The 27,229-nt window shown below is 46.2% G+C and overlaps 1 protein-coding gene and 1 pseudogene across 1 annotated transcript; both read right to left on the bottom strand.

Annotated features, from left to right (window-relative positions):
* Window positions 1–6,679: 6,679 nt before the first annotated feature.
* Window positions 6,680–7,882, bottom strand: LOC124719622 (vegetative cell wall protein gp1-like). Its single transcript, XM_047244839.1, has 2 exons — window positions 7,856–7,882; window positions 6,680–7,240 (listed from the first exon to the last, which is right to left on the bottom strand). Exons 1-2 carry the CDS (start codon window positions 7,880–7,882, stop codon window positions 6,680–6,682), a joined length of 588 nt encoding a protein of 195 aa, XP_047100795.1.
* Window positions 7,883–24,139: 16,257 nt separating this feature from the next.
* LOC124720703 lies at window positions 24,140–24,257 on the bottom strand (annotated as a pseudogene).
* Window positions 24,258–27,229: the final 2,972 nt, after the last annotated feature.

Here is a 27,229-nt window from a genome sequence, read left to right as displayed (position 1 = left end):
TGGGACTTAACATCTTTGGTCATCAGTCCCCTAGAACTTAGAACTACTTAAACCTAACTAACCTAAGGACATCATACAACACCCAGTCATCACGAGGCAGAGAAAATCCCCGACCCCGCCGGGAATCGAACCCGGGAACCCGGGTGCGGGAAGCAAGAACGCTATCGCACGACCATGGGCTGCGCACAGTGTGTACCGAAGCTCTTACAGTATGCACACCACATAAATAAAAATATTAGGCACTGTATAACATTGTAAGAAACACTTGATAATGGCATTGAAAATAAATAAATATATAAATAAATAAAATTAAAAAAAACCAGTCTAATGCCGGTACTGACTTTAAAGTCATATATGATGGCTGTGGCTCCACATTATGAAAAAATTATTAAATCCCATCGTTCTGCAACCCGGCACGTCACACAGCCCCCTGTGTGTTTCGGCAACGCAAGTGCTAATCGTGTAATTAAGACTGCGCACGCACCTGGGGCGTCGGGTCGCTTGCTTCCAATAGTAGCTTGGTAGACAGGACCAGGATCGTCAGAAGCTAGTCGTCTGCCGCAGTTCTTACGAGGCCTAGACGCGGATTTGGCGTCTGTGTCTGGCCAATAAAAACACCCCCCCCCCCCCATCAAAGTACAAGGATTCAGTGCACCGATTATTTCAACAACTTTGCAAATGCGGATTTCGAACATAATGGATTTATGTGCTCCAAAACGCTCACATTCAGTGGAGCAAGGCGTGAAAGCATGGTCTGATCGGCGTGCAGAAATAGTAATTGCAGTAAAGAGGAAAGAAAACGGGATAGAGCATGGCACGCAAGCGAAACGGAAGAAAATGCAGCTGGGAGATTTTGTGTTTGCCCGACACATTATAAGGTGTCAGGCAAATCCAACACCTTCCATGAAAACCCTGACATGATAAGCAAATCCGGCAGTATGTCACATAGCTCCAAATAAATCCTGACATTAAATTAACCAAAGTAATACCACCAACGAGTGAGCAAATGGAATACCACAGACTAACACAAGAACGCCTAAATGCATGTCATACCTTCCCACCGTGAAACAGACGCAGTTCCGAGGGGAGAAACGAGAACAGAAGCCGAGAGCAGAACCGTGTTAAGCTGGAAGGCCCTACGATAAGAGACAGACACTCACATCGCCAGCCAACCACCAGGACCACCCCACAGCCCATGTTAAAAGATAGAGCCCTCCAGAAGAACAGTATAGATCTTACAATAACACTAAAAGGGGCACACCAGCTGCAAGTTTTAGCGTGAGACTTTTCGCGTCTCTGTTACGTTGCAAACGTTAAAAACTTTGCCCCACCACGAAAAGTATAACGTTTCTCATTGGATAGACAGAATTTTTGTTGGCGGAGCTTAAGGTTAACATTGAGACCCTGATTGGTCAGATGAAAACACAGCCAGATATTTTTTTTTAAACCAACTTCGGTAAATTGTAGTAAGGAGAAGTTAGGAGAGAGTTGCTTCCGAGACGGCGAGGTGAGCGGAGCTGCGTCGTCCGCCGCCCCCTGACGAACACCGACAAGGTAATGAATGCACGCGATGCCGCGTAACAGCGCATAAAGCTTCACTCAGAACTGCAGAAGTCTCATCTGTTACATTCCGTTTTAACGTAATACTAGTGTCGATCGTCAATTAAAGCTCATGGTATTCACATTTGCTATGCAAGTTAAAATCTGAAATGCGAGGATTATTCTGTTATACAGGGCTATTACAAATGATTGAAGCGATTTCATAAATTCACTGTAGCTCCATTCATTGACATATGGTCACGACACACTACAGATACGTAGAAAAACTCATAAAGTTTTGTTTGGCTGAAGCTGCACTTCAGGTTTCTGCCGCCAGAGCGCTCGAGAGCGCAGTGAGACAAAATGGCGACAGGAGCCGAGAAAGCGTATGTCCTGCTTGAAATGCACTCACATCAGTCAGTCATAACAGTGCAACGACACTTCAGGACGAAGTTCAACAAAGATCCACCAACTGATAACTCCATTCGGCGATGGTATGCGCAGTTTAAAGCTTCTGGATGCCTCTGTAAGGGGAAATCAACGGGTCGGCCTGCAGTGAGCGAAGAAACGGTTGAACGCGTGCGGGCAAGTTTCACGCGTAGCCCGCGGAAGTCGACGAATAAAGCAAGCAGGGAGCTAAACGTACCACAGCCGACGGTTGGGAAAATCTTACGGAAAAGGCTAAAGCAGAAGCCTTACCGTTTACAATTGCTACAAGCCCTGACACACGATGACAAAGTCAAACGCTTTGAATTTTCGGCACGGTTGCAACAGCTCATGGAAGAGGATGCGTTCAGTGCGAAACTTGTTTTCAGTGATGAAGCAACATTTTTTTCTTAATGGTGAAGTGAACAGACACAATGTGCGAATATGGGCGGTAGGGAATCCTCACGCATTCGTGCAGCAAATTCGCAATTCACCAAAAGTTAACGTGTTTTGAGCAATCTCACGGTTTAAAGTTTACGGCCCCTTTTTCTTCTGTGAAAAAAACGTTACAGGACACGTGTATCTGGACAAGCTGGAAAATTGGCTCATGCCACAACTGGAGACCGACAGCGCCGACTTCATCTTTCAACAGGATGGTGCTTCACCGCACTTCGATCACGATGTTCAGCATTTCTTAAACAGGAGATTGGAAAACCGATGGATCGGTCGTGGTGGAGATCATGATCAGCAATTCATGTCACGGCCTCCACGCTCTCCCTATTTAACCCCGTGCGATTTCTTCCTGTGGGGTTATGTGAAAGGTTCAGTGTTTAAACCTCCTATACCAAGAAACGTGCCAGAACTGCGAGCTCGCATCAACGATGCTTTCGAACGCATTGATGGGGACATGCTGCGCCGAGTGTGGGAGGAACTTGATTATCGGCTTGATGTCTGCCGAATCACTAAAGGGGCACATATCGAACATTTGTGAATGCCTAAAAAAGCTTTTTGAGTTTTTGTATGTGTGTGCAAAGCATTGTGGAAATATCTCAAATAATAAAGTTATTGTAGAGCTGTGAAATCGCTTCAATCATTTATAATAACCCTGTATAATTATTGAGAAACCACATCAGCCACTGTAATTTATGACAAGTTAGATAAGTAATTAAAGATAATTGAGGGTCACTGTAGACCATTTTGTTAGTTTTCTTTTTTGTGAAACTTAATTTAAATCTAGATTATAGATGTGATATGGCACAGGTCATCGATCCATTGTAGAGCTTGGAAACCCATTCAGGGAATATTCGTTCACGTTTTTGCTGAACGCAGTTGGTTTTTATCATCCTGTATTAAAATATTTCCTTTTATCAATAACGCAATTTATAATCAATGGTTTATGAGTAGAATAAAATTTCCAATGGTAAACTTAACTGCTTTTTCGACGTTATTTTACCAGCTAACTAAAAATAGGAAAGCCTTGAACCCCTTCCACTAAATTTAAATTAAGATTCTTTTACAGGGAGTGCAGTGGAGCTGACGCTGAAACCATTAAGTATTTGGTTATATCATCGCTAGTCTCACTGAACTCTTCTGAACTCTACATGTCATGTGTGGTCTGGCGTCTCCTTACCAGCAACAGGTCCCAGGTTCAAACTAGTCAATTCCCTAAAAAACACGCTCAGAGCGTCGTTGCGCGAAAGTTTTAGGGGGACACGGCTTAGAACAAACAGACACCACGCAGAATGTTAGAACATTTTGCTATGTGCAGAATCCTGGAGATGAAAACTCTCAGGAATATACCTACAGAAACTTTTCCTCATCAAAATAACTGACAATGAAGACCTCCGACAACAGATCTTAAAACAGGGATAAGAAATTAAGTGCAGTACACGTGTCCAACGGAATTATGAGTGTAAATTACACAGGCATTAACTATACAACTAGGTAACCTCTGAAGTGTTAACCGAGGAATAACTGCAAGTTTAACATACCTCACAGTAACTATATTCACAAACATTTAAAGTTCAAATCGTACATCTAAGTAAAGACACGTCTTAAGAAAAGACGGTAACGGCGTATGATGCAAAATTTAACTCTGTACGAAGTACTTCTAAGAAGTCTGTGATAAGACGTGCTGTGACCTCATTGGAAAATAGTTGTTCCTCACGACATTTTAGTACTTGTCCATTTAAAATACAATTTGCTGACCTGAGAATCCTCATTCGCTCCCCGCGTCCTCTGAACGACTGGCTGCAGTACTTCAGACACACATAAAACAAAGGTTTGCACCAGCCCGGTTCCCAGAGCTCCTGAAGATAGGCGTTCGCTGTGGATATTGCATCACAGACACAGTCCCTTTGACTGTTGACAGATGTCACTAAACCCGCCCAAAGATGTTAACAACCATACACGAGTAGCGCCTATTAGACGGAGGGGGTCCGACAGCCGATCAGCACCAGTCATTCCACCAGGAAGGAGGTACACGGCTCGTGTTGTCTGTAGTTCAACCGTGCCGAGACGGTCAGTAGCGCGGTTCGATCGCGTCCGCATTGTTACTTTGGGCCAGGAAAGGCTCTCAACAAGGGAAGTGTCCAGGTGTCTCGGAGTGAACCAAAGCGACGTTCTTGGGACATGGAGGAGATGCAGAGAGACAGGAACTGTCGATGACATGCCTCGCTCAGGCCGCCCGAGGGCTACTACTGCAGTGGGTGACCGTTACCTATGGATTATAGCTCGGAGGAACCCTGACAGCAACGCCACCATGTTGAATAATGCTTTTCGTGCAGGCACAGGACGTCGAGTTACGACTCAAACTGTGCGCAATAAGCTGCACGATGCGGAACTTCACTACCGACGTCCATGGCGAGGTCCATCTTTGCAACAACGACACCATACAGAGAGGTACAGATGGGCCCAACAACATGCTGAATGGATCGCTCAGGATTGGGATCACGTTCTCTTCAGCGATGAGTGTCGCATATGCCTTCAACCAGACAATCGTCGGAGTCGTGTTTGGAGGCAACCCGGTCAGGCTGAACGCCTTAGACACACTGTCCAGCGAGTGCAGCAAGGTGGAGGTTCGCTGATATTTTGGGGTGGCATTATGTGGTGCCGACGTACGCCGCTGGTGGTCACGGAAGGCGCCATAACGGCTGTACGATACGTGAATGCCATCTTCCGACCGATAATGCAACCGTCGCGGCAGCATATTGGCGAAGCATTCGTCTTCATGGAAGACAATTCGCGCACCCACCGTGCACATTTTGCGAATGACTTTCTTCAGGATAACGACATCGTTCGACTACCCTATCGAACATGCCTGGGATAGACTGAAAAGGGCTGTTTATGGATGACGTGACGACCAGTCACTCTGAGGGATCTACGCCTAATCGCCGTTGAGGAGTGAGAAAATTTGGACCAACAGTGCCTTGATGAACTTGTGGATAGTATGCCACGACGAATACAGGCATGCATCAATGCAAGAGGACGTGCTACTGGGTATTAGAGGTACCGGTGTGTACAGCAACCTGGACCACCACCTCTGAAGGTCTCGCTGTATCATGGTACAACATGTAATGTGTGGTTTTCATGAGCAATAAAAGGGCGAAAAAGATGTTTATGTTGCTCTCTATTCCAAAATTCTGTACAGGTTCCAGAACTCTCGGAACTCTCGGATGATGCAAAACGTTTTTTGATGTGTGTAGTACGTAGCAACAGTTTGTAAGGTGCCTCTTGAAGACATTTTTACCAGTTTTAATAAATTATTGTCTCTTATTGACGTATTCATGATAGTTAGGAACTGATGTAGTGTTTAGCCGGCCACGAGTCGGTGAGCATTTCCCACGCTGGCTGGCTGGCTGGCTGGCTGGCTAGGTGACGAAGTGACCATATGTCGCGCGCAGTGGAGTGGGGCTCGGCGCTGGACCGAAGCAACAAGTGTCAGCCTGGGAAATATGAGGGATGGGAAGTACCGCCATCTTGGAACCAAAGTCACCGATTTTGTTTATCTATATTTAATAACTAAAGCCATTTATGAGCCTCTGGATGTTTAAAACTGTTTATCCGAATTTAGCCTCGTCAAAATTCACACCCATTCATTAACAAAAGCGTATCTTACTAAGTACGAACTTGAGCGGAAATCCACGGATTGTGGCGAAACTACACGGACTGCGCGCCAATGTCGACAGTCAGCGTTAAGAGCTCTTCCTGTCTTGTTCGATGGTAGCCACGCTCTCTGTTACGAGTAGTTTGTGACATGAGTGTTTCATTATGGATCTAATAGGAATAAAAGTGATATTACGGCATTCTAAATGTTAATTTCGAGTAAATAGATATCCCAAAGTTGATCGACAGCAATTTCAGATAATTAGCTTCCACCGACAGACACATCCAATGCACCAATGAAGAATCTGCACGGGACGACATTTACGAGAGCTGCACCGTGCACAGGTAGGAGGAAATCCGACGACACGACACACCGAGGCTGATCGAGGAAGGTCCGACTTACACGCGCAGATTACGGGTGGAAATGCTGACCAGTCATACTGTACGTTACATATACCACTCTCTACGGACTCACGGCTAAGCTGAGTAATAACAGTATCAGTTTAGAAGCGAGGGGATCTTGCAAGTTACATTACACGCGTCGTACCTCGGCACGGGGAATGCCACTGCGGCGGCGAAACCAAGTGCCCCGGGCGTTGAGGCCAGGACCCTAGCGGAGATGGCAGCAGCTGGCTGGTCGGCAGCGAACGTGGGGCAGTGCCTCTGAGGGACAGGTGGGCGGCGCAGGTGGGCGGCAGGCCGCGCTGCGCGGAAGTCTCGGCAGCTGGGCGGGGTGGCGCGTGGGCGACGGCGGCGTCAGTGGGCGGCGCCTCTGGGCGCCAGGTGGGCGCTGAAGGTGGTTGGCAGGCCGCATGGCGCGGAAGTCTCGGCCGCTGGGCGGGGCGGCGCGTGGGCGACGGGCGGCGTCAGTGGGCGGCAGGTGGGCGGCGCAGGTGGTCGGCAGGCCGCGCTGCGCGGAAGTCTCGGCAGCTGGGCGGGGCGACGCGTGGGCGGCGGCGGCGGCGGCGTCAGTGGGCGGCGCCTCTGGGCGGCAGGTGGGCGGCGCAGGTGGTTGGCAGGCCGCGCGGTGTGGAAGTCTCAGCCGCTGGGCGGGGTGGCGCGTGGGCGACGGGCGGCGCAGTGGGCGACGCAACAGGGCGGCAGGTGGGCGGCAGGTGGGCGGCAGGTGGGCGGTGGCGGCAGGAGGCGCGCCCTGTGCACCCGCTGTGGACTAGCGGTTGGAAAAACCGACCGGTTAAAACCGAAACCGGTAATTTAGTTCCGAACAACCGGCATTTTTCGGTATTTGTTTGGCCTCGGTTGTAACAGATGTTTTTCACTTTTCACTAATAACCGAGTAAAGAAAGTCGAAATTTCTACTATCTATAGCAGCAGTGCTATAATTTTCCGCTCTTAAATAAACCTTCTTTTTTTAAAATAAGGAGTAACTTTAATTTGTAAAATTCACTTTGGTTTGAAATATTGCCTTATTATACAAAATGGGAAAAGCGTTCAGTGCTTTTTAATAACTATGGCAATGGAAACGAATAACAAACACATGGCATAAGAATTGGGACGGCACTGCTGAGACAATAATGTCCTTGTTGCTGTGTGTTCCACTAAATTACAGGCCCATATCGTTAACGTCGGTATGGGGGCGGCCACATTAAAGATGGCGGCACCCATGTCGCGGGCGATCAGTAGAGTGATGTATAGTAACCTCACAACATAGACTTAAATGAAAAGATAAACAGTTAAAAAGAACATTTAATGTACTTTGTAATGTTATAACACCGAACGCGAGAGCATGAAAACTTCAAGTCCGTTATCTACCACAGGTACTTACTGCCTGCAGTCGCGAGTTACGCAACATGACCTTGAACACCGGAAGTCTTTTTCCTGCATTATTGTGTTTTCAGCGCTTAATCTCCATAAGAATATCAAAGGCCGGAAGACATTTTATCCCGCCACGGTCTAGTAAATTATAAGCGACCGAGATGGTCTAAACATTATGAACTACCTCGAAGAAAACAGTCTTTTGACACACAGTCAAAGTGGGTTTAGAAAACGTCGTTCACGTGAAACACAACTAGCTCTTTATTCACATGAAGTGTCGAGTGCTATTGACAAGTGATTTCAGATGGAGTCCGTATTTCTGGATTTCCGGAGGGCTTTTAACATGTACCACACAAGCGGCTCGTAGTGAAGTTGCGTGCTTGTGGAAAATCGTCTCAGTTATGTGACTGGATTTATGACTTCCTGTCAGAGAGGTCGCAGTTCGTAGTAACTGATGGAAAGTCATAGAGTAAAACAGAAGTGATTTCTGGCGTTCCCCAAGGTAGTGTTATATGCCCTTTCTTGTTCTTTATCTATATAAACGATTTTGGAGACAATCTGAGCAGCCGTCTTCGGCTTTTTTTCAGATGACGCTTTCGTTTATCGACTAATAAAGTCATCAGAAGATCAAAACTAACTCCAAAACGATTTAGAAAACATATCTGAATGGTGAGAAAAGTGGCAGTTGACCCTAAAAACGAAAAGTGTGAGGTCATCCACACGAGTGCTAAAAGGAACTCGTTAAATTTCGGTTACATGATAAATCCGTCTAATCTCACAGAAATGATAAAGGATTTCAGCTGTAAATCATTAAAAGAAAGGCGTTTTTCTTTGTGTCGGAGTCTTCTCACGAAATTCCAATCACCAGCTTTCTTCTCTGAATGCGAAAATATTTTGTTAACACCGACCTACGTACTATGTCCTTCTTTATCCGAATTTTCCTATTCAATAAGCTTCTGAGACCTGTTGCCGAACGGTCCTCCCACAGATTTTTCGACGACTGTACCGAGAGGTTTTGGATTTCGGTATGGCCCTGTCGTTCGGTTAGCTGTGGTTTATTGACACCTATAATTTGTTATTTTAAACATATTGTGTGGTTTTAGATTTGGATTTAGTGATTGCGTTAGTAAAGAATCACCACGGGATGCGTCCAGTTGGAAAGTGAGTTCGTGACAGACTATTTTCCTTTCTTAGAAATATGGTTAGGTTAGGTTGTTACTGTGACTGATTACAACGTCCAAAAAAGAAAAAAGTTATCGTCAATATTCTCTCAAAACACCTGTTACTTTTATGCAATTAAGAGTTTAAAGATTATTAAATGTCAAGACATCAGTTGTGCTCATATATATTACGTAAGTGTTAGCTGAAAGTACTAGCGACTTCGTGTACAATTTTCCGCAAATGGTTTACTTATTAACTATCGAACCACTTGTAAAATTTTAAGTAACAATGCAAAGGAATTTTGTGAAGTCTGATAGAAGAAACCTTCCGAAATTTCATGCGTTTATCGCTTACGCCCGCATCATTCGGTAACGAAGCCAGCCTGTGTCTCTCTCAAATTGAATTAAGTAAAAGAAAGCACCAACAGCTTGTGAGTCGTAGTACGGAAGTTGCTAAGGCCACGAACTGCCGTGGGAAAGGGCGTAGGTTTGTATACTGCTGGAAGTGAAAGATTTTTTCTTCCTCTTCGTGTTTGCAAGATATTCTGAGACTTCGCTAATCGTCAAAGTTAAGCATTTTTCTGAAATATTCGTCGTAATTTACACATACGCTGTCTCAGTAACGAGTATCTCAGATTTCGTGACTTCCATATGTTTAAGAAATGAAAGACGAAATTACTGTGTGTGAAACAACTGAGAGTGACATTTATACTACTTATTGTCAGAAATAATTCAACATTTTTTTCGGAATTCGTAGCGATGTCCTAGAGTGAGGTCAGACAGGGATCTAAGAGCACAACGTAAATTACTGCGAATGAAACTAGCAGCAAACGTCTTTATACTCTAGCTTGTCAAAGGTATTTATCTGCGATCGAATCCTTAACAACAGTAGACAGAGATGAAAAGTTCCCACCACAATATTTTCAGAATATACCACCATAACTGAAACATTTTGATTCATCAGATGCATGTTATAAACGACTAGAACTTCTATAGCTGCACACGCCACATGCTCTCGAAAAGTTGATTTTTTAAATTTTGTTTCAATGAATCAAATCGTTGATGTATCATATAGGGAGGTAGGCTACTTCATCACTTGGATCTCTAGGAGCGAGCTACAACCACATTCTATGCATCTTCTTATTCTTTGACACTCTCTTAAACAATTTTTCGGGTTCGTGGAGATGTTCCACCTGTGTAAGTAATTGAAAACAGTTTATTGCCATACGCATTTCATTTCTTTTATTTATGAAGCATCAACACAAATAAACGAAGCGAAGCGTGTATGACAATAAACAAACTGCTTTCAATTAGTTGCATAGACAAATGTACCTCCATGGATTTTGAAGCAAGTAAGGAACGATGGGAAAAAATGACGAATTTTTTGGGTGTTTCTATAGATGTATTTGTATAATGTGATACTACACTCCATTCCTAACTCATATTCCGAAACGTAAAATGCAAAACAAGAAGCCGACGTGAATGAGAATAAAATGACATAATGTGACATTTACGACACTTTCGAGAACACAGTCAATATTCTATCGTTATCATGCATTCATGGAAAACCGTGGTCAGCGAAATTAGAACAGTGTCACGTACTCTAACCACACCTTTTGTTACTGTGAAGGATGGCATGCATGTGTTGTAGACTTGGGCACTGTTTCTATGTTTCGATACAGTGTATCGATACGTGGAACTGTTTCAGTGTTTTGGAACGGCTGTGGTTCACTGTTTCGAAACAGTGGTGTTTCATTCCGCCCCTGTCTCGGATACCCGGACCAGATTCGATCTCGAGCCAGACACAGAAAGTGTATCGTTGTTTCAAAATAAGGCTGTTTCAGTCCACCTGTGCTTGGAACGGACTAATTGTATCGAAACAGTGATGTTTCATTCCGCTCTGTGTCGGACGAGATTCGGACTCGGCACTGGTACTGAAACACAACATACCACTTCGTGAAACACTTTCAAGAGTGTCGAAATCTTTTTGACAAGCAATAGCATGAAGCTTAAGATATCCGAAAATAAAGCTTCGTTTCTAGCTGACTGTCCTATTACGAAATGGCGTAACATCTGCTTTATAAACACTAACCAAACAATAAAACAACGCATACTATCACATTCAAAGTAATAAATATGTGAAAATCGTTCAGTTAAATTACTCTTTTTTATAACATATGCCTCTCTGTTCATGTACAGTTCACATATTAAGAAACGCAAGTAAGCCTACAACATTTTGAATAAAAAAGGCGTAGAGTGACAGTTATCAGACATATACATAAGTTTGATGTAGGTATAATTGCAAGCAATCTGTTTGACACATCACTGATAGTGTAATGGTGAACAGGAAGGGCTGGGAAGCGTGGTGAATTTATAGTAACGGTTCGAAACACCTTGAAAGACAAAATTTTTTTCTGTCATATTTTGTTATTTATTCGAATTATTTGGCGTTGTTTGTGAGTCTATAGTCAGTGTGCCTATTATCCTCAGTGATTCCTTTTGTGTGCATGGAAATTAGCAGGATGGGTATATTACCCATGCTAACGGAATGTGGGAATCCCAGTAGCATATCCGTAGTTTCTGCAGTTTGCTCCCACCTCCAGTTCCGTTCGTGGTGGTTCTTCTGTCTTCAGCTATGGCTGTCCTCAGCCCATTGAAAAGTATGAAAGTCACACGACACGAAAGCAGCGCATTTGCTGCAGGAAATACGAAACTGCCGAGACGCCCAAGTGATAGTTTCATACTTTCTGCGACATGATTAGCGCTCTCGCACCTCATTTGTGTTTATATGGACATACTTACACAGTAGACATTCAAGATGAGAAAGTGTGTAGGTTTATTAGATTAGAAAACACAAACTGTTTCGAAACAGCGTATCGAAACATTACATTGTACTGTTTCATTTGTTTCGAAACAGTTACGTGTTTCAGTTTGCCCATCTCTAATGTGTTGGCTGTTAGCCGCTTCGAGTTTTTGCCACTGTGGCGCTGCAGTGCGCATGCGCGGATCTGAGGCGGTCGCTTTTCATTGGTTGGCACTAGGTGAACTGACAAACGGCGTTTCGGTTCGATAGGACTGTTCGGCGTCGCTTTCAAAATGCTTACTGTATAACGTTGCGGCTCTGTTTCGAAAAGAAGACTGTTCGGTGAGCTCGCGTACCAAACCGCTGGGCAAATGTCGGACAGATACAATATAGGGACCGAGCAGGGCCCGCTAACCTCAGCGCTCGCTGTGTCAGGCAGCAGACCGAGGGATGCGCGGAGACACCGAGCCGCCGCCTGGGCAGTGAGGCTGGGATTGCAGCAGCGAACACTCGCTGGCCACGCGACACCGATCATGGGCCGTGCTGTGGAGCAGACTCCGAGAACGAATCGACATCCTGTCACCAGTCTGCGTGAGCGGGGAAACAGAGAGTTCCTGGATTCGGCTTTTGATGACAATGCGAAAGTGCGTGCAGAGGGGGACACTGTTGCATTCCCCTTCTTCTGACAATGAACAGAAGGTCGAGGGTCAGGAAGTGTGAGTGGGCCTTTGGGGCTGACGTTAAATCACAGAACAGGAAATTAAGTCGAATAAAGAGAACAGAAACTGAAGAGCCAAAGAAACTGGTACACCTGCCTAATGTCATGTAGGGCCCTCACGAGCAAGCATATGTGTCATATCACGACGTGGCAGGCAACGACTAATGTCTGAAGCAGGGCTGGAGGAAACTGACACCATGAATCCTGCAGAGCTGTCTATATAACCGTAAGAGTACAAGGGAGTCGAGACTTCTTCTGGAGCTGCAGCACAGGGTAGCCGTGTTGTCTGAGGGGCCCTGCCACAGTTTGTGCGGCTCGCTCCTGTTGGAGGTTCGAGTCCTCCCAGGGTCATGGGTGTGTGGTTCAATGGCTCTGAGCACTGTGGGACTTAACATCTGAGATCATCAGTACCCTACACTTAGAACTACTTAAACCTAACTAACCTAAGGACATCACACACAGCCATGCCCGAGGCAGGATTCGAACCTGCGACCGTAACGGTCGTGCGGTTCCAGACTGTAGCGCCTTTAACCGCTCGGCCACTGCGGCCGGCACGTACGTACAAGCATCAGTTTGTTTACATTGGAAAATGTCGAGGACAGACGACGATGCGCTTGCTGTTGCAGCCTTTTTGCTTGTTTTACGGAAAAAACAAAAGAGGAAACGCGATATGTGGAGTAAAGACTGGCTTTAAAAACGAAAATCGCATTCTCATATAAATTTACGGAGTAAATTGAAGATATGTCCTCGTGATTGGCATAATTACCTCAGGATGAATGAGGAAACGTATCTGAATCTTTTGTCCCTCGTGACGTCTTATGGCTTAACAAGGTCTACTGCAGGAAACATTCCGCTTGATGCTAAACGTGTGAGAGAGGAATTTATGAACTACTTTCTGAATGAAGGACAAGTTCCTTGGCAACATAATTTTGTGCATTAGCAGTAAAGAAAAATCTAAAAGAAAACAATGTGTATTGTAGAATAGCATAAACAAGTAAAAGCATAGGCATATATCTTAGCCGCGCGGAATTAGCCGAGCGGTCTGAGGCGCTGCAGTCATGGACTGTGCGGCTGGTCCCGGCGGAGGTTCGAGTCCTCCCTCGGGCATGGGTGTGTGTGTTTGTCCTTAGGATAATTTAGGTTAAGTAGTGTGTAAGCTTAGGGACTGATGACCTTAGCAGTTAAGTCCCATAAGAATAAAAAAAAAGTATCTTAATCGTCACAGTGCTATTGTAACTAAATTCCACTACCAACCTATCTCACTTACCTCTATTCCTTGTAAATTACTAGAAGAGCATCTTGGTGTCTCCTGTTCATTTAAAAAGCTGAAAAGATCAAAGTACCACAGAACAGACCTGTAAACTTGGTCTGGTGCAGCCCCTGATTTGTAGGTGCTGTCACGTTTCCTTTTTTTCTCGTCTGTAACTCGTTCGTAATGTGTTAATTTTCTTAATAACAGTATCTTTAGTTGCTGATGGCTCTATTTCTTTGTACTTTGTGAGAAGCACCTCATATGCCACGTCTCTTTTTCATTTTATCGTGACATTCTTTACTTTCAATATTCCATAAACATGGGTGTCTTTCGTAGCACCTAATAAATTCCTCCAACAGTTCCCGGTCCGACATCAGAACGAAGAAGGAAACGACACAAAATGTAAATAAACGAGCTCCCTCCACAGTCCGTGTGCGTATGACAGATGCGCGCTTGTTCAAGCCTCCCTACTCTACGCTACACGAGCGAGCACGGCCACGCTTGGAGGCTTGCACAAGGACGCATAATCGAAATTCGGTCAAGCGTCAAGCTGCTTGTGCAAGCCTGATGCTTGAACTAATCTGCCCTGCACACGGTCAAGCAAGCTTGCAGAATCACGCTTGCGCAAGCGTGATTGTCAAGCATGCAGTAGCTGATCGCAGTGCCGTATTCTGCCTGTTTACGTATCTCTGTATTTGAATACGCTTTCCTATACCAGTTTCTTTGGCGCTTCAGTGTATTTCAGTGTATTGGATACAGGAGCCGCGCCTTGGGAGGAAGTTACTCGGTGTAGAAGGTCTAGAAGGTCGAACAACTAGTGAACGTGGTCAACGGGAGGCGAGGCGGTTCACACTCAGTTCTGTTGGCGACAGGTTGCCAAGGAAGACGTCTGCCCTACTCGAGATCTCCTTCAAAAGAGAGAGAAGCATCTGTGTTCTGCTCTGCTGAATCCTCCACAGTCCACACACGTGAATTGCCTCCCGCACAGGCTATTGGCTTCAACTGATGGCTCCAATTCGCTATCAATTTGAACAGAAGCTTGATGCATCTCTTGTCAGCAGCTGAAACCGGTCAGAATTGCCTAGCTTCTGAAAGACAGGCAACTTATTTCGCATAGGAACAGTCAATGTTGCTCTGGGACAAAGGTATATTGATTTAACTGGAGATTTTGAAATAAATTTGTTTGCCTAAAGTATTCCTTTACTGGTCGTCACCCCGTGCACAAGAATTACTTGTCATTCTGTAAATGAGGGCAACTGCAATGACCGTTGTAACCGCACAATCATCGTCTAACTGCTCATGTCGCTGCTCCACTTACTCCGAAAGCAAGTCACTCATAAATCTTCACTTCCGTTTTACTTTAAGCATTTTTATGAGCCCCATTTTCTTATGCTGCTTATCCGTTTTACTTTAAGCATTTTTATGAGCCCCATTTTCTTATGCTGCTTATTATTTTTCTGCATATTGTTGACTGTACCTCGTCTGTGATAGAAACAAGATCATGACAGTCACTCTCCCCTGAGACTAGCCGAAACTAATAACTAGTTTCTTAATTCTGGATATGCTTCTGCAACGTCTACCACTATTCAAATTTTCTTCTTCTTTCGCTTACACCTTAGTCCCACAGCGATCGCAGGGCCAGCATGGTTACAACGGATTTGCGAAGGTTAATTTTAGGGGTGGCCGGCTGCCCTTCCTGTCACCACCCCATACCCTCCGGGACGGAATCAGTGAAAGAGTGCAAACGTGTTGCAAATGTTTGCAGCTCGTGGAACTGAGGCGGATCGTGGGGACCAGCCATTGTTCCCCTAGGAGGATGTGGAAAACCGCCTAAAAACCATATCCAGGCTGGCCGGCACACCGCCCCCCGTCATTAATCTGCTGGGCGGAGTCGATTCGGGGCCTGCGGGCCTACCCGAGTCCAGGGAACAGCGCGTTACCGCTCTCAGCTTCCCCAGTGGGTGTCTACCACTATTCAGATGTACTGGAATAATTAAAACGATTTGCTCCGACATAACGTGGCAGTAGCGGTTAGTATTACAAATGGTGTAACGTCTGAGTGGAAACAATTCTGATGATACGCCTGAGCTATGAGTAAACATACATATGGATCAATGTAAGCACAATTCCATTGTTAGACCATTCTAAGATGCTGGTGCGTGATAATGAAGATTGCGCTACTCTCATTTTAGATGGCTACGTGCTAACAAATGCTCTTAAGAGTCATTGGTCCTTAGCCATGGTAATTTAGGAAGAATCCCTATTCTTCTCAATGACATGGTTTCTTTCACAACTCATAAGGCACAACATACAGTGAACCCGCATTGCCAGTGAAATCCTATAGTCTCATGTCATTGCAGTTACAAATGGTTCAAATGGCTCTGAGCACTATGGGATTTAACTTCTGAGGTCATTAGTCCCCTAGAACTTGGAACTACATAAACCTAACTAACCTAAGGACATCACACACGTCCATGCCCGAGGCAGGATTCGAACCTGCGACCGTAGCGATCGCGCGGTTTCAGACTGTAGGGCCTAGAACCGCTCCCGCTGGCCATTGCAGTTACATTTTCAACCTTTCCCTGTCTTTTCTTCCCTGTCATTGAATATACATCTACATCTACATCTACATTTATACTCCGCAAGCCACCCAACGGTGTGTGGCGGAGGGCATTTTACGTGCCACTGTCATTACCTCCCTTTCCTGTTCCAGTCGCGTATGGTTCGCGGGAGGAACGACTGTCTGAAAGCCTCCGCGCGCGCTCTAATCTCTCTAATTTTACATTCGTGATCTCCTCGGCAGGTATAAGTAGGGGGAAGCAATATATTCGATACCTCATCCAGAAACGCACCCTCTCGAAACCTGGCGAGCAATCTACACCGCGATGCAGAGCGCCTCTCTTGCAGAGTCTGCCACTCGAGTTTGTTAAACATCTCCGTAACGCTATCACGGTTACCAAATAACCCTGTGGCGAAACGCGCCGCTCTTCTTTGGATCTTCTCTATCTCCTCCGTCAAACCGATCTCGTACGGATCCCACACTGATGAGCAATACTCAAGTATAGGTCGAACGAGAGTTTTGTAAGCCACCTCCTTTGTTGATGGACTACATTTTCTAAGCACTCTCCCAATGAATCTCAACCTGGTACCCGCCTTACCAACAATAAATTTTATATGATCATTCCACTTAAAATCTTTCCGCGCGCATACTCCCAGATATTTTACAGAAGTAACTGCTACCAGTGTTTGTTCCGCTATCATATAATCATACAATAAAGGACCCTTCTTTCTATGTATTCGCAATACATTACATTTGTCTATGTTAAGGGACAGTTGCCACTCCCTGCACCAAGTGCCTATCCGCTGCAGATCTTCCTGCATTTCGCTACAATTTTCTAATGCTGCAACTTCTCTGTATACTACAGCATCATCCGCGAAAAGCCGCATGGAACTTCGGACACTATCTACTAGGTCATTTATATAGATTGTGAAAAGCAATGGTCCCATAACACTCCCCTGTGGCACGCCAGAGGTTACTTTAACGTCTGTAGACGTCTCTCCATTGATAACAACATGCTGTGTTCTGCTTGCTAAAAACTCTTCAATCCAGCCACACAGCTGGTCTGATATTTCGTAGGCTCTTACTTTGTTTATCAGGCGACAGTGCGGAACTGTATCGAACGCCTTCCGGAAGTCAAGAAAAATAGCATCTACCTGGGAGCCTGTATCTAATATTTTCTGGGTCTCATGAACAAATAAAGCGAGTTGGGTCTCACACGATCGCTGTTTCCAGAATCCATGTTGATTCCTACATAGTAGATTCTGGGTTTCCAAAAACGACATGATACTCGAGCAAAAAACATGTTCTAAAATTCTACAACAGATCGACGTCAGAGATATAGGTCTATAGTTTTGCGCATCTGCTCGACGACCCTTCTTGAAAACTGGAACTACCTGCGCTCTTTTCCAATCATTTGCAACCTTCCGTTCCTCTAGAGACTTGCGGTACACGGCTGTTAGAAGGGGGGCAAGTTCTTTCGCGTACTCTGTGTAGAATCGAATTGGTATCCCGTCAGGTCCAGTGGACTTTCCTCTATTGAGTGATTCCAGTTGCTTTTCTATTCCTTGGACACTTACTTCGATGTCAGCCATTTTTTCGTTTGTGCGAGGATTTAGAGAAGGAATTGCAGTGCGGTCTTCCTCTGTGAAACAGCTTTGGAAAAAGGTGTTTAGTATTTCAGCTTTACGCGTGTCATCCTCTGTTTCAATGCCATCATCATCCCGGAGTGTCTGGATCTGTTCTTATTCTTCTGTTAAGGACGAATTAGTCTGAGCTCATCTGGACTACGCCGCTGTGACAGCACCACTTCTGGCTCACTATTCCATCCTACACTACTGACATATCGCTTCTGCCTTGTTGCTGTGTCCGTTTTGCATATTCTCCAAAGACTTACTGATGGGTACGAGCCATCCATCAGGTGGTTAGTTAAGCAAGGAGTCAGCGCTATTTGCTGGAGGAATCATTGGGTGTATCGATGGGCAATCAGTAAGTGTCTGAGCAACAATGGGAATAGCATTACCCCTTCATCTTTCAGCACACGAAATCTCCCCATGACTTATTCATGTCATCATACCTAGAATAACTTGAAAATGGGAATATCGTCACTTCATTCATGCGTTTCACTAATTAAATGGACACCCTGTTACTTGTGGATTCATCATTCTGTAAGCAAACTGTCTGGAATCTCGACCGTTCTCTTAAAGTATTCACGTGTTGTTACGCTACAGCTGCAATACTTACAAACGTGATTACAGTAAATTTCGAGCTGTTTCCAGTGCACAACCTAATTTACAACATCATTTTAGCTCTATATTTTTCACTGTATTTCTTAACATACACCTACGTTTAACGTGAGGACGTAATATCATTAAACAATGGCATTAAAAAATGAAAGAAACAAATGGAACTCGCTAGAGTTATTTTCAACACGTGCCCCACTTAAATAGTGCAGTTATAAGGATGTTGACTGGCCCTCCAGTTCCTCCCAGGCCAGGCACCTAGCACAGCGTGACTAGCGCTCACAGAGACCCTGATCTGGTCATTGTACTTACAACTGATTCAGTTTCGTTCTGTGGTGTATTCTACCATCTTCCATCTTACTGTCATATAGAAACACACATTTCTCGTGTACACTGCCTCAATTAGGTTGTATTGAATCCACTCACACACAAACACTTATGGCCGGTCGATGTGGCCGAGCGGTTCTAGGCCCTTCAGTCCGGAACCGCGCTGCTGCTATGGTCGCTGGTTCGAATCCCGCCTCGGGCATGGACGTGTGTGATGTCCTTAGGTTTAAATAGTTCTAGGGGACTGATCACCTCAGATGTTAATCCCCATAGTGCCATTTGAACCAAACACTTATGTGATCACAGCGTCCGCTCTTGGACACTTTATGAAGTGTTCCCTCAGTGGGTGACTCACTCCCTAATGTCCGCAGCTCGTGGCCTAGTGGCTGGCGTTGCTGCCTCTGGATGACGACGTCCCAGATTCGATTCCCGGCCGGGTTGGGAATTTTCTCTGTTTGCGGAGGGTTGGGTTGTTGTAGGGGAGGAGACCAGACAGCGAGGTCATCGGTCTCATCGGATTAGGGAAGGACGGGGGAGGAAGTCGGCCGTGCCATTTCAAAGGAACCATCCCGACACTTGCCTGGAGCGATTTAGGGAAATCACGGAAAACCTAAACAGGATGGCGGGACGCGGGATTGAACCGTCGTCCTCCCGAATGCGAGTCCAGTGTGCTAGCCATCCGGGGACTAGGTGTTTGCGTTGCCCTCATCATTTCACTATTGTCATTCGTGGCGGCGGTTGGACTGGACTGTGTACAAGAATTGGGCTTGGAAAAAGTGGGACTATGTACGAGCGCTGCTGACCCCGCAGTTGAGCGCCCCATAAACCAAACATCACCATCAAACTCTCCAATTCCTGTTTTCAGTTTCTGTGCCCAGTCTTTTGACTGATGAGTAAGCCCAGGGTTACAGTCATCAATTTTAATATCGACTTAAGAATCCACCTCTCCACCAGCCAGTTATTTTCACTCATAATGTTTTACCTACCATTAGTATTGTCTTGAACGAGTAATAGTGTTCCACCTTCTACTGTGAACACAGATTTGCTTGTGCATATACGACTCTTTAGTGCAATTTTATAGTAATACTGCAATATCCATTTGACGCTTATGAGCACTTGTCGTATATTACTCATCACCTGTCATTTGTTGTTCTAGACTCTGCAAAAGGGCGCCTCAGACATTATACACTCCTGGAAATGGAAAAAAGAACACATTGACACCGGTGTGTCAGACCCACCATACTTGCTCCGGACACTGCGAGAGGGCTGTACAAGCAATGATCACACGCACGGCACAGCGGACACACCAGGAACCGCGATGTTGGCCGTCGAATGGCGCTAGCTGCGCAGCATTTGTGCACCGCCGCCGTCAGTGTCAGCCAGTTTGCCGTGGCATACGGAGCTCCATCGCAGTCTTTAACACTGGTAGCATGCCGCGACAGCGTGGACGTGAACCGTATGTGCAGTTGACGGACTTTGAGCGAGGGCGTATAGTGGGCATGCGGGAGGCCGGGTGGACGTACCGCCGAATTGCTCAACACGTGGGGCGTGAGGTCTCCACAGTACATCGATGTTGTCGCCAGTGGTCGGCGGAAGGTGCACGTGCCCGTCGACCTGGGACCGGACCGCAGCGACGCACGGATGCACGCCAAGACCGTAGGATCCTACGCAGTGCCGTAGGGGACCGCACCGCCACTTCCCAGCAAATTAGGGACACTGTTGCTCCTGGGGTATCGGCGAGGACCATTCGCAACCGTCTCCATGAAGCTGGGCTACGGTCCCGCACACCGTTAGGCCGTCTTCCGCTCACGCCCCAACATCGTGCAGCCCGCCTCCAGTGGTGTCGCGACAGGCGTGAATGGAGGGACGAATGGAGACGTGTCGTCTTCAGCGATGAGAGTCGCTTCTGCCTTGGTGCCAATGATGGTCGTATGCGTGTTTGGCGCCGTGCAGGTGAGCGCCACAATCAGGACTGCATACGACCGAGGCACACAGGGCCAACACCCGGCATCATGGTGTGGGGAGCGATCTCCTACACTGGCCGTACACCACTGGTGATCGTCGAGGGGACACTGAATAGTGCACGGTACATCCAAACCGTCATCGAACCCATCGTTCTACCATTCCTAGACCGGCAAGGGAACTTGCTGTTCCAACAGGACAATGCACGTCCGCATGTATCCCGTGCCACCCAACGTGCTCTAGAAGGTGTAAGTCAACTACCCTGGCCAGCAAGATCTCCGGATCTGTCCCCCATTGAGCATGTTTGGGACTGGATGAAGCGTCGTCTCACGCGGTCTGCACGTCCAGCACGAACGCTGGTCCAACTGAGGCGCCAGGTGGAAATGGCATGGCAAGCCGTTCCACAGGACTACATCCAGCATCTCTACGATCGTCTCCATGGGAGAATAGCAGCCTGCATTGCTGCGAAAGGTGGATATACACTGTACTAGTGCCGACATTGTGCATGCTTTGTTGCCTGTGTCTATGTGCCTGTGGTTCTGTCAATGTGATCATGTGATGTATCTGACCCCAGGAATGTGTCAATAAAGTTTCCCCTTCCTGGGACAATGAATTCACGGTGTTCTTATTTCAATTTCCAGGAGTGTATTACATCAATGTGACACTCAGGAGTACAGAACCAAATTTATTAAAAAGTTGCCAGCTGATGTGCATGGCACCACGCCAGTTTGAGCCTCCCTTACACCTTCAAGAAAAATACGAAGTCTTCTTCCGATTTGGCCGCCACCAACGTTATCAGTTGTGCTCTAATTAAACACTCACCAACACATAACCTTCTGCACTTGTTCCGGCACTGATGTGTTTAACCTGCCAGTTAGATACTGGTGGCCGTCACTACTGTGTGAGCCTATGGCTCTTCTTTTGATGTACTTGTCCTGAATCTAACACCTCCACATACATACTAGGCTACATCAAGGACACTTGAAGAATGTGGTTAGATTCTCATTAAACTTTCCGAAAAGTGGGGATAGAAACTGTCACTGGATTTCCCCATAAAGGATAGAAGTAGCACAACTACGGTAAATCGTTTACAATAGCCGACTGTGGAGTCACGTCTGCTCTATACACTATGTCATCAAAAGTATCCGGACACCTTGTTGAAAATGACTTACAATTTCGTGGCGCCCTCCATCGGCAATGCTGGAATTCAATATGGTGTTGACCCACCCTTAGCATTGATGACAGCTTCCACTCTCGCAGGCAAACGTTCAATCAGGTGCTGGAAGGTTTCTTGGGGAATGGCTGCCCATTCTTCACGGAGTGCTGCACTGAGGAGAGGTATCGATGTCGGTCGGTGAGGCCCGCCACGAACTCGGCGTTTCGAAACATCCCAAACGTGTTCCACAGGATTCAGGTCAGGACTCTGTGCAGCCCAGTCCATTACAGGGTCGTTACTGTCGTGTAACCACTCCGCCACAGGCCGTGCATTTTGAACGGGTGCTCGATCATGTTGAAAGATGCAATCGCCAACACTGCTCTTCAACAGTGGGAAGCAAGAAGGTGCTTAAAACATCAATTTAGGCCTGTGCTGTGATAGTGACAAGCAAAACAACAAGGGGTGCAAGCCCTCTCCATGAAAAACACGACCACACCATAACAGCACCGCCTCCGAATTTTACTGTTGCCACTACACACGCTGGCAGATGATGTTCACTGGTCATTCGCCATACCCACACCCTGTAATCGGATCGCCATATTGTGTACCGTGATTCGTCACTCCACACAACGCTTTTCCTCTGTTTTACTGGGGTGATGTGTGGCTTATGAGCAGCCGCTCATCACGAAATCCAAGTTTTCTCACCTCCTGCCTACCTGTCACAGTACTTTCAGTAGATCCTGATGCAGTTTGGAATTCCTGTGTTATGGTCTGCATAGATGTTTGCCCATTACTCATTATGACCCTCTTCAACCGTCGGCGGTCTGTGTCAGTCAAGAGACGAGGTCGGCCTGTACGCTTTTGTGCTGTACATGTCCCTTCACATTTCCACTTCACTATAACATCGGAAACAGTCGACCTACGGATGTTTAGGAGTGTGGAAATCTAGCGTACAGACGTATGACACAAATGACAGCCAATCACCTGACAACATTCCAAGTCCGTGAGTTCTGTGGAGCGCCCCATTCTGCTCTCTCACGATGTATGTAATGACTACTGAGGTCGCTGATATGGAGTACCTGGCAGTAGGTAGCAGGACAGTGGAGCTAAAATGAAAAACGTGTGTTTCTGGGGGTGTCCGGATACTTTTGATCACATAGTGCCACTAGTCGTTCTATTCGTTCTAAAAGAACACCAAATGGCTATCACTACAGCCCTCACCAGTTTCACCATTACCTGTGAATTTAGTACTCACAACATTCAACTCTACGCATTATAAACTCTCAGTAAGAATAATTAACTTGTAAGCTTGAGCAAAAGTTCAAAACAGCTAGCATGTGCCAACAGATTGTAAATACTGCTGATAAGTCATCTTAGTGGCGAAGAAATTGAATCCTGGTAATCTGTTACACTTAGCTCCACATAATTGCTGACTCTTGCGACTTTTCAATGACCAGACCGTGTGTCCTGCCTTCTTTGTCTTCTTATGCTGACTTACTTCTCCTTCACTGTATTACAGCCATCCTTAATCCTGTCACAGTCAGACGATTATTTGAGTGCAAAGTCACATCAGTGCACTGTCTTGTAACACTGCTTTATTAATTCGTCACAACATCCTACAGGTAGCTACAAAAATTTTACCTACTGCCATACCAAATACTATTTTGCCAGTTTTAAAAGTAAATCAACTGCAGTATTTTCCTGCCACACTGTAACACTATGTATTGACGTGTTTTTAGATGATCGAACTTTTTGAGCTACAATGCCGACGCACAACAAACTGGTAATAGCTGTACTCGTTGGGTTCTTGTGCCTTCGTCTATTGTAGCCAGTTAATGAAGGTGAGGCCCTGTATCTTGTTTGCTCCATTAATCAGCGTTGCAGATACTCCGTCATTTTGAAATCATGTTCCTTCTTCCACCATAAGCACTCCGTCTTCAGGCCGCAAGTGACCCTTCTGGACCATCCGACCTCAGCTGAGGATGCGGATAGGAGGGGCGTGTGGTCAGCACACCGCTCTCCCGGTAGTTATGGTGGTTTTCTGTGACCAGAGCCGCTACTATTCGGTCGAATAGCTCCTCACTTGGCATCACGAGGCTGAGTGCACCCCGGAAAATGGCAACAGCGCGTGGCGGTCCGGATGGTCACCCATCCAAGTGCCGGCTACGCCCGACAGCACTTAATTTCGGTGATCTGACGGGAACCGGTGTATCCACTGCGGCAAGGCCGTTGCCGTCTTCCAGCACAATGTTGAAACGAAAGACAATATGTTGTTTACTCCACACCACATCGTGACAATCACTGATACGAATGTAACCTTTCTAAAAGAATTAGCGTTTCAGGAAGTTACAAATCGCCTGTTAGCGTGTGAACCCATGTTACGGAGAGTTAAAACAAGTACCTACTAAAGCTCAGGAGCAGTTACCAAGTGTTTTCGATGCAGTTCCACTCTGCCGCGATGTACAAACTCGGTTTAACACAGGTGCAGCTGTGTTGAAACAATATTTGGTACCCCTGATCAGGCTGACACTGGTTGCTAGGACAAAGCTCTCCACCAAGCTACATTCTTTATCACTAAGAATCATGAAATCCTAGTATGCCGGCATGACCGCCTCACTTACATTGAAGACAAAGATTTGGCTACCAGCTGACAAGTACGTAGTATACCCACTAGTACTGCAATATAATGAACTTAAAAATCCGATCCAGCTTGTCTTAATAACTGTACACATGGAATTGCCAAAACTGACTGTTACTTTGGAAGGAATTAAAGCCTTAAAGATCTTCTCGTATGATACCCACGTAACACAGTTGCATGTTAACACTTGCATGCGATCATTCAGCTAGGAGAGCAACAGAAGCTCAGCCCTAATTTTGATGGCAGCTGAAGCCTTTTTAACTACACTCATGCTCATAAATTATGGATAATTGCAGAATGTGGTGCCACACAACGTGGCACTACACAAAACTGGCGCTAATAGCATAGCCACATAGGGAACACACACGACACAGTTCTGTAAGTGCACGGTATCGGTGATAAGTTGAGAAAACCGCCCAGAAACACGTGTGCTACAAAACTCCACTGTTTCCTGCGCATGTACCCCCACGTCAGTATGGGATATGACCGCCATGCACATGTACACAGGGTTCGCATACTCTGGATCAGTTGGTCGAGCAGCTGCTGGGGTACAGCCTCCCATTCTTCCACCAATGCCTGTCGGAGCTCCTGTAGTGTAGTAGGGGTTTGAAGATGTGCGGCGATACGTCGACCGAGAGCATCCCAGACGTGCTCGATGGGGTTTAGGTCTGGAGAACAGGCAGGCCACTCCATTCGCCTGATATCTTCTGTCTCGAGGTACTCCTCCACGATGGCAGCTCGGTGGGGCCGTGCGGTATCATCCATCAGGAGGAAGGTGGGACCCACTGCACCCATGAAAAGGCGGACATACTGGTGCAAAATGACGTCCCGATACACCTGACCTGTTACAGTTCCTCTGTCAGAGACATGCAGGGGTGTACGTGCACCAATCATAATCCCACCCCACACCATCAAACCACGACCTTCATACAGGTCCCTCTCAAGGACATTGAGAGGTTGCTATTTGGTTCCTGGTTCACACCTGATGAAAACCCGGCGAGAATCACTGTTCAGAATATACCTGGATGTTACCTTTGACCACTGTTCCAATGACCGTGTACTGTGTTCTTGACACCAGGCTTTACGGGCTCTCCTGTGACCAGGGATCAGTGGAATGCAGGTCTCCGCGCAAGAAAAACGTGTCTCTTCAGTCGTCTGGAGACAACTGTTCCAGTGGCTGCGGTAAGGTCCCGACCGAGGCTACCTGCAGTACTCCGTGGCCGTCTGCGGGCACTGATGCTGAGATATCGGTCTCTTGTGGTTTTGTACACTGTGGACGTCCCGTACTGTAGCGCCTGGACACGTTTCCTGCCTGCTGGAATCGTTGCCGTAATCTTGAGATCACAGTTTGTGGCATAGGGAGGGCCATTGTTACGACGTGCTGTGTTTGACCAGCCTCCAGTCGCCCTAGTATTCTACCCCTCATAGCGTCATCAGTATGTGTTGTTTGAGCCATTTTCAACACACAGTCACCATTAGCACGTCTGAAAACGTCTGCACACTTACTGGCTGCACCGTACTCTGACATGCACCCACACACCTCTGCGTATGTGGACTGCTGCCAGCGCCACCGTGCGACGCCCGCAGGTCAAATGCACCGCACGGTCAGACCCCGAGGTGATTTAAACCCGCAAAAAGCCCACCAGAGCGCTGATTCACTATGTATCAGCATTATCCTTAATTTATGAGCATGAGTGTAGTAATACATTTCATTGATCAGAACCTGTGCAAATGATCTACCATATATCGGAATCAATTTTGTCATATTATCACACTGACACGACCTGTAAATGTGCTGAATGTGCAGATATCGCTGCCCGTTACTGGCACCAGTTGCGAGTCCTCTTTTTCCCAGTCGGCTGTTCCTACTGTAGTTGGTGCCACAGCCAACTGTACTAGCTGTTTCGGCAAACAAAGCACGTCCTGACAACTAGCAAGGATCGGCAAACACAGTCTGTCTAGTTTCAACTGTGCGTTCACACAAATTATTACAGACGCCCTACTTCATCACTCCGCACTAGTGGCACGAATCGTGAAATTCGATTGTTTTTAGAGGAAACTAAAAGCACCCCCTTGCTCTCGCACTGTCCTCACGATGTACAAATCCTCGTTTACGTCCACTGGGCACTGCTCACTGTATTTAGTACGACAGCTAACTGTAGTAGCAGTTGTCTGCTACTAACAAGTATTTATGCCTCAAACTTACCAGGTTTCTGTGACAGTGAACTTTTATTCGACAGTAGTTACTGTGATGTTATCACGCCCACCCTCAGACGAGTCGTACTCGCAGCGTAGAGGGCCCAGTGTCGTATTTCTTCCACTAACTCTAGTTGTCCTCAGACTAGTTATGTGAATCATATGTGACCAAGGATATTGTGAACTATTCAAATCATCAAAACCATCTGTACCCGAGTGACAGCAGTTGGGTGATTACTTAAAGGCATTTTGGGACGTGCTGTAATTCATTCATGGCCCTCCGTTATGACTAAGCATTACGGGATGAGATGTTAATAAGTATTGGTTTGTTTTCACAGTGTAATCTTGTCCGTTGTTTGTTACGTAATGCCA

This window comes from Schistocerca piceifrons, chromosome 11 (genome assembly GCF_021461385.2).
Source record: "Schistocerca piceifrons isolate TAMUIC-IGC-003096 chromosome 11, iqSchPice1.1, whole genome shotgun sequence".
In the NCBI taxonomy this organism is placed as follows: Eukaryota; Metazoa; Arthropoda; class Insecta; order Orthoptera; family Acrididae; genus Schistocerca; species Schistocerca piceifrons.
Note: the sequence above shows the minus strand (reverse complement) of the source record. Positions and strands in the feature narration are given on the sequence as shown.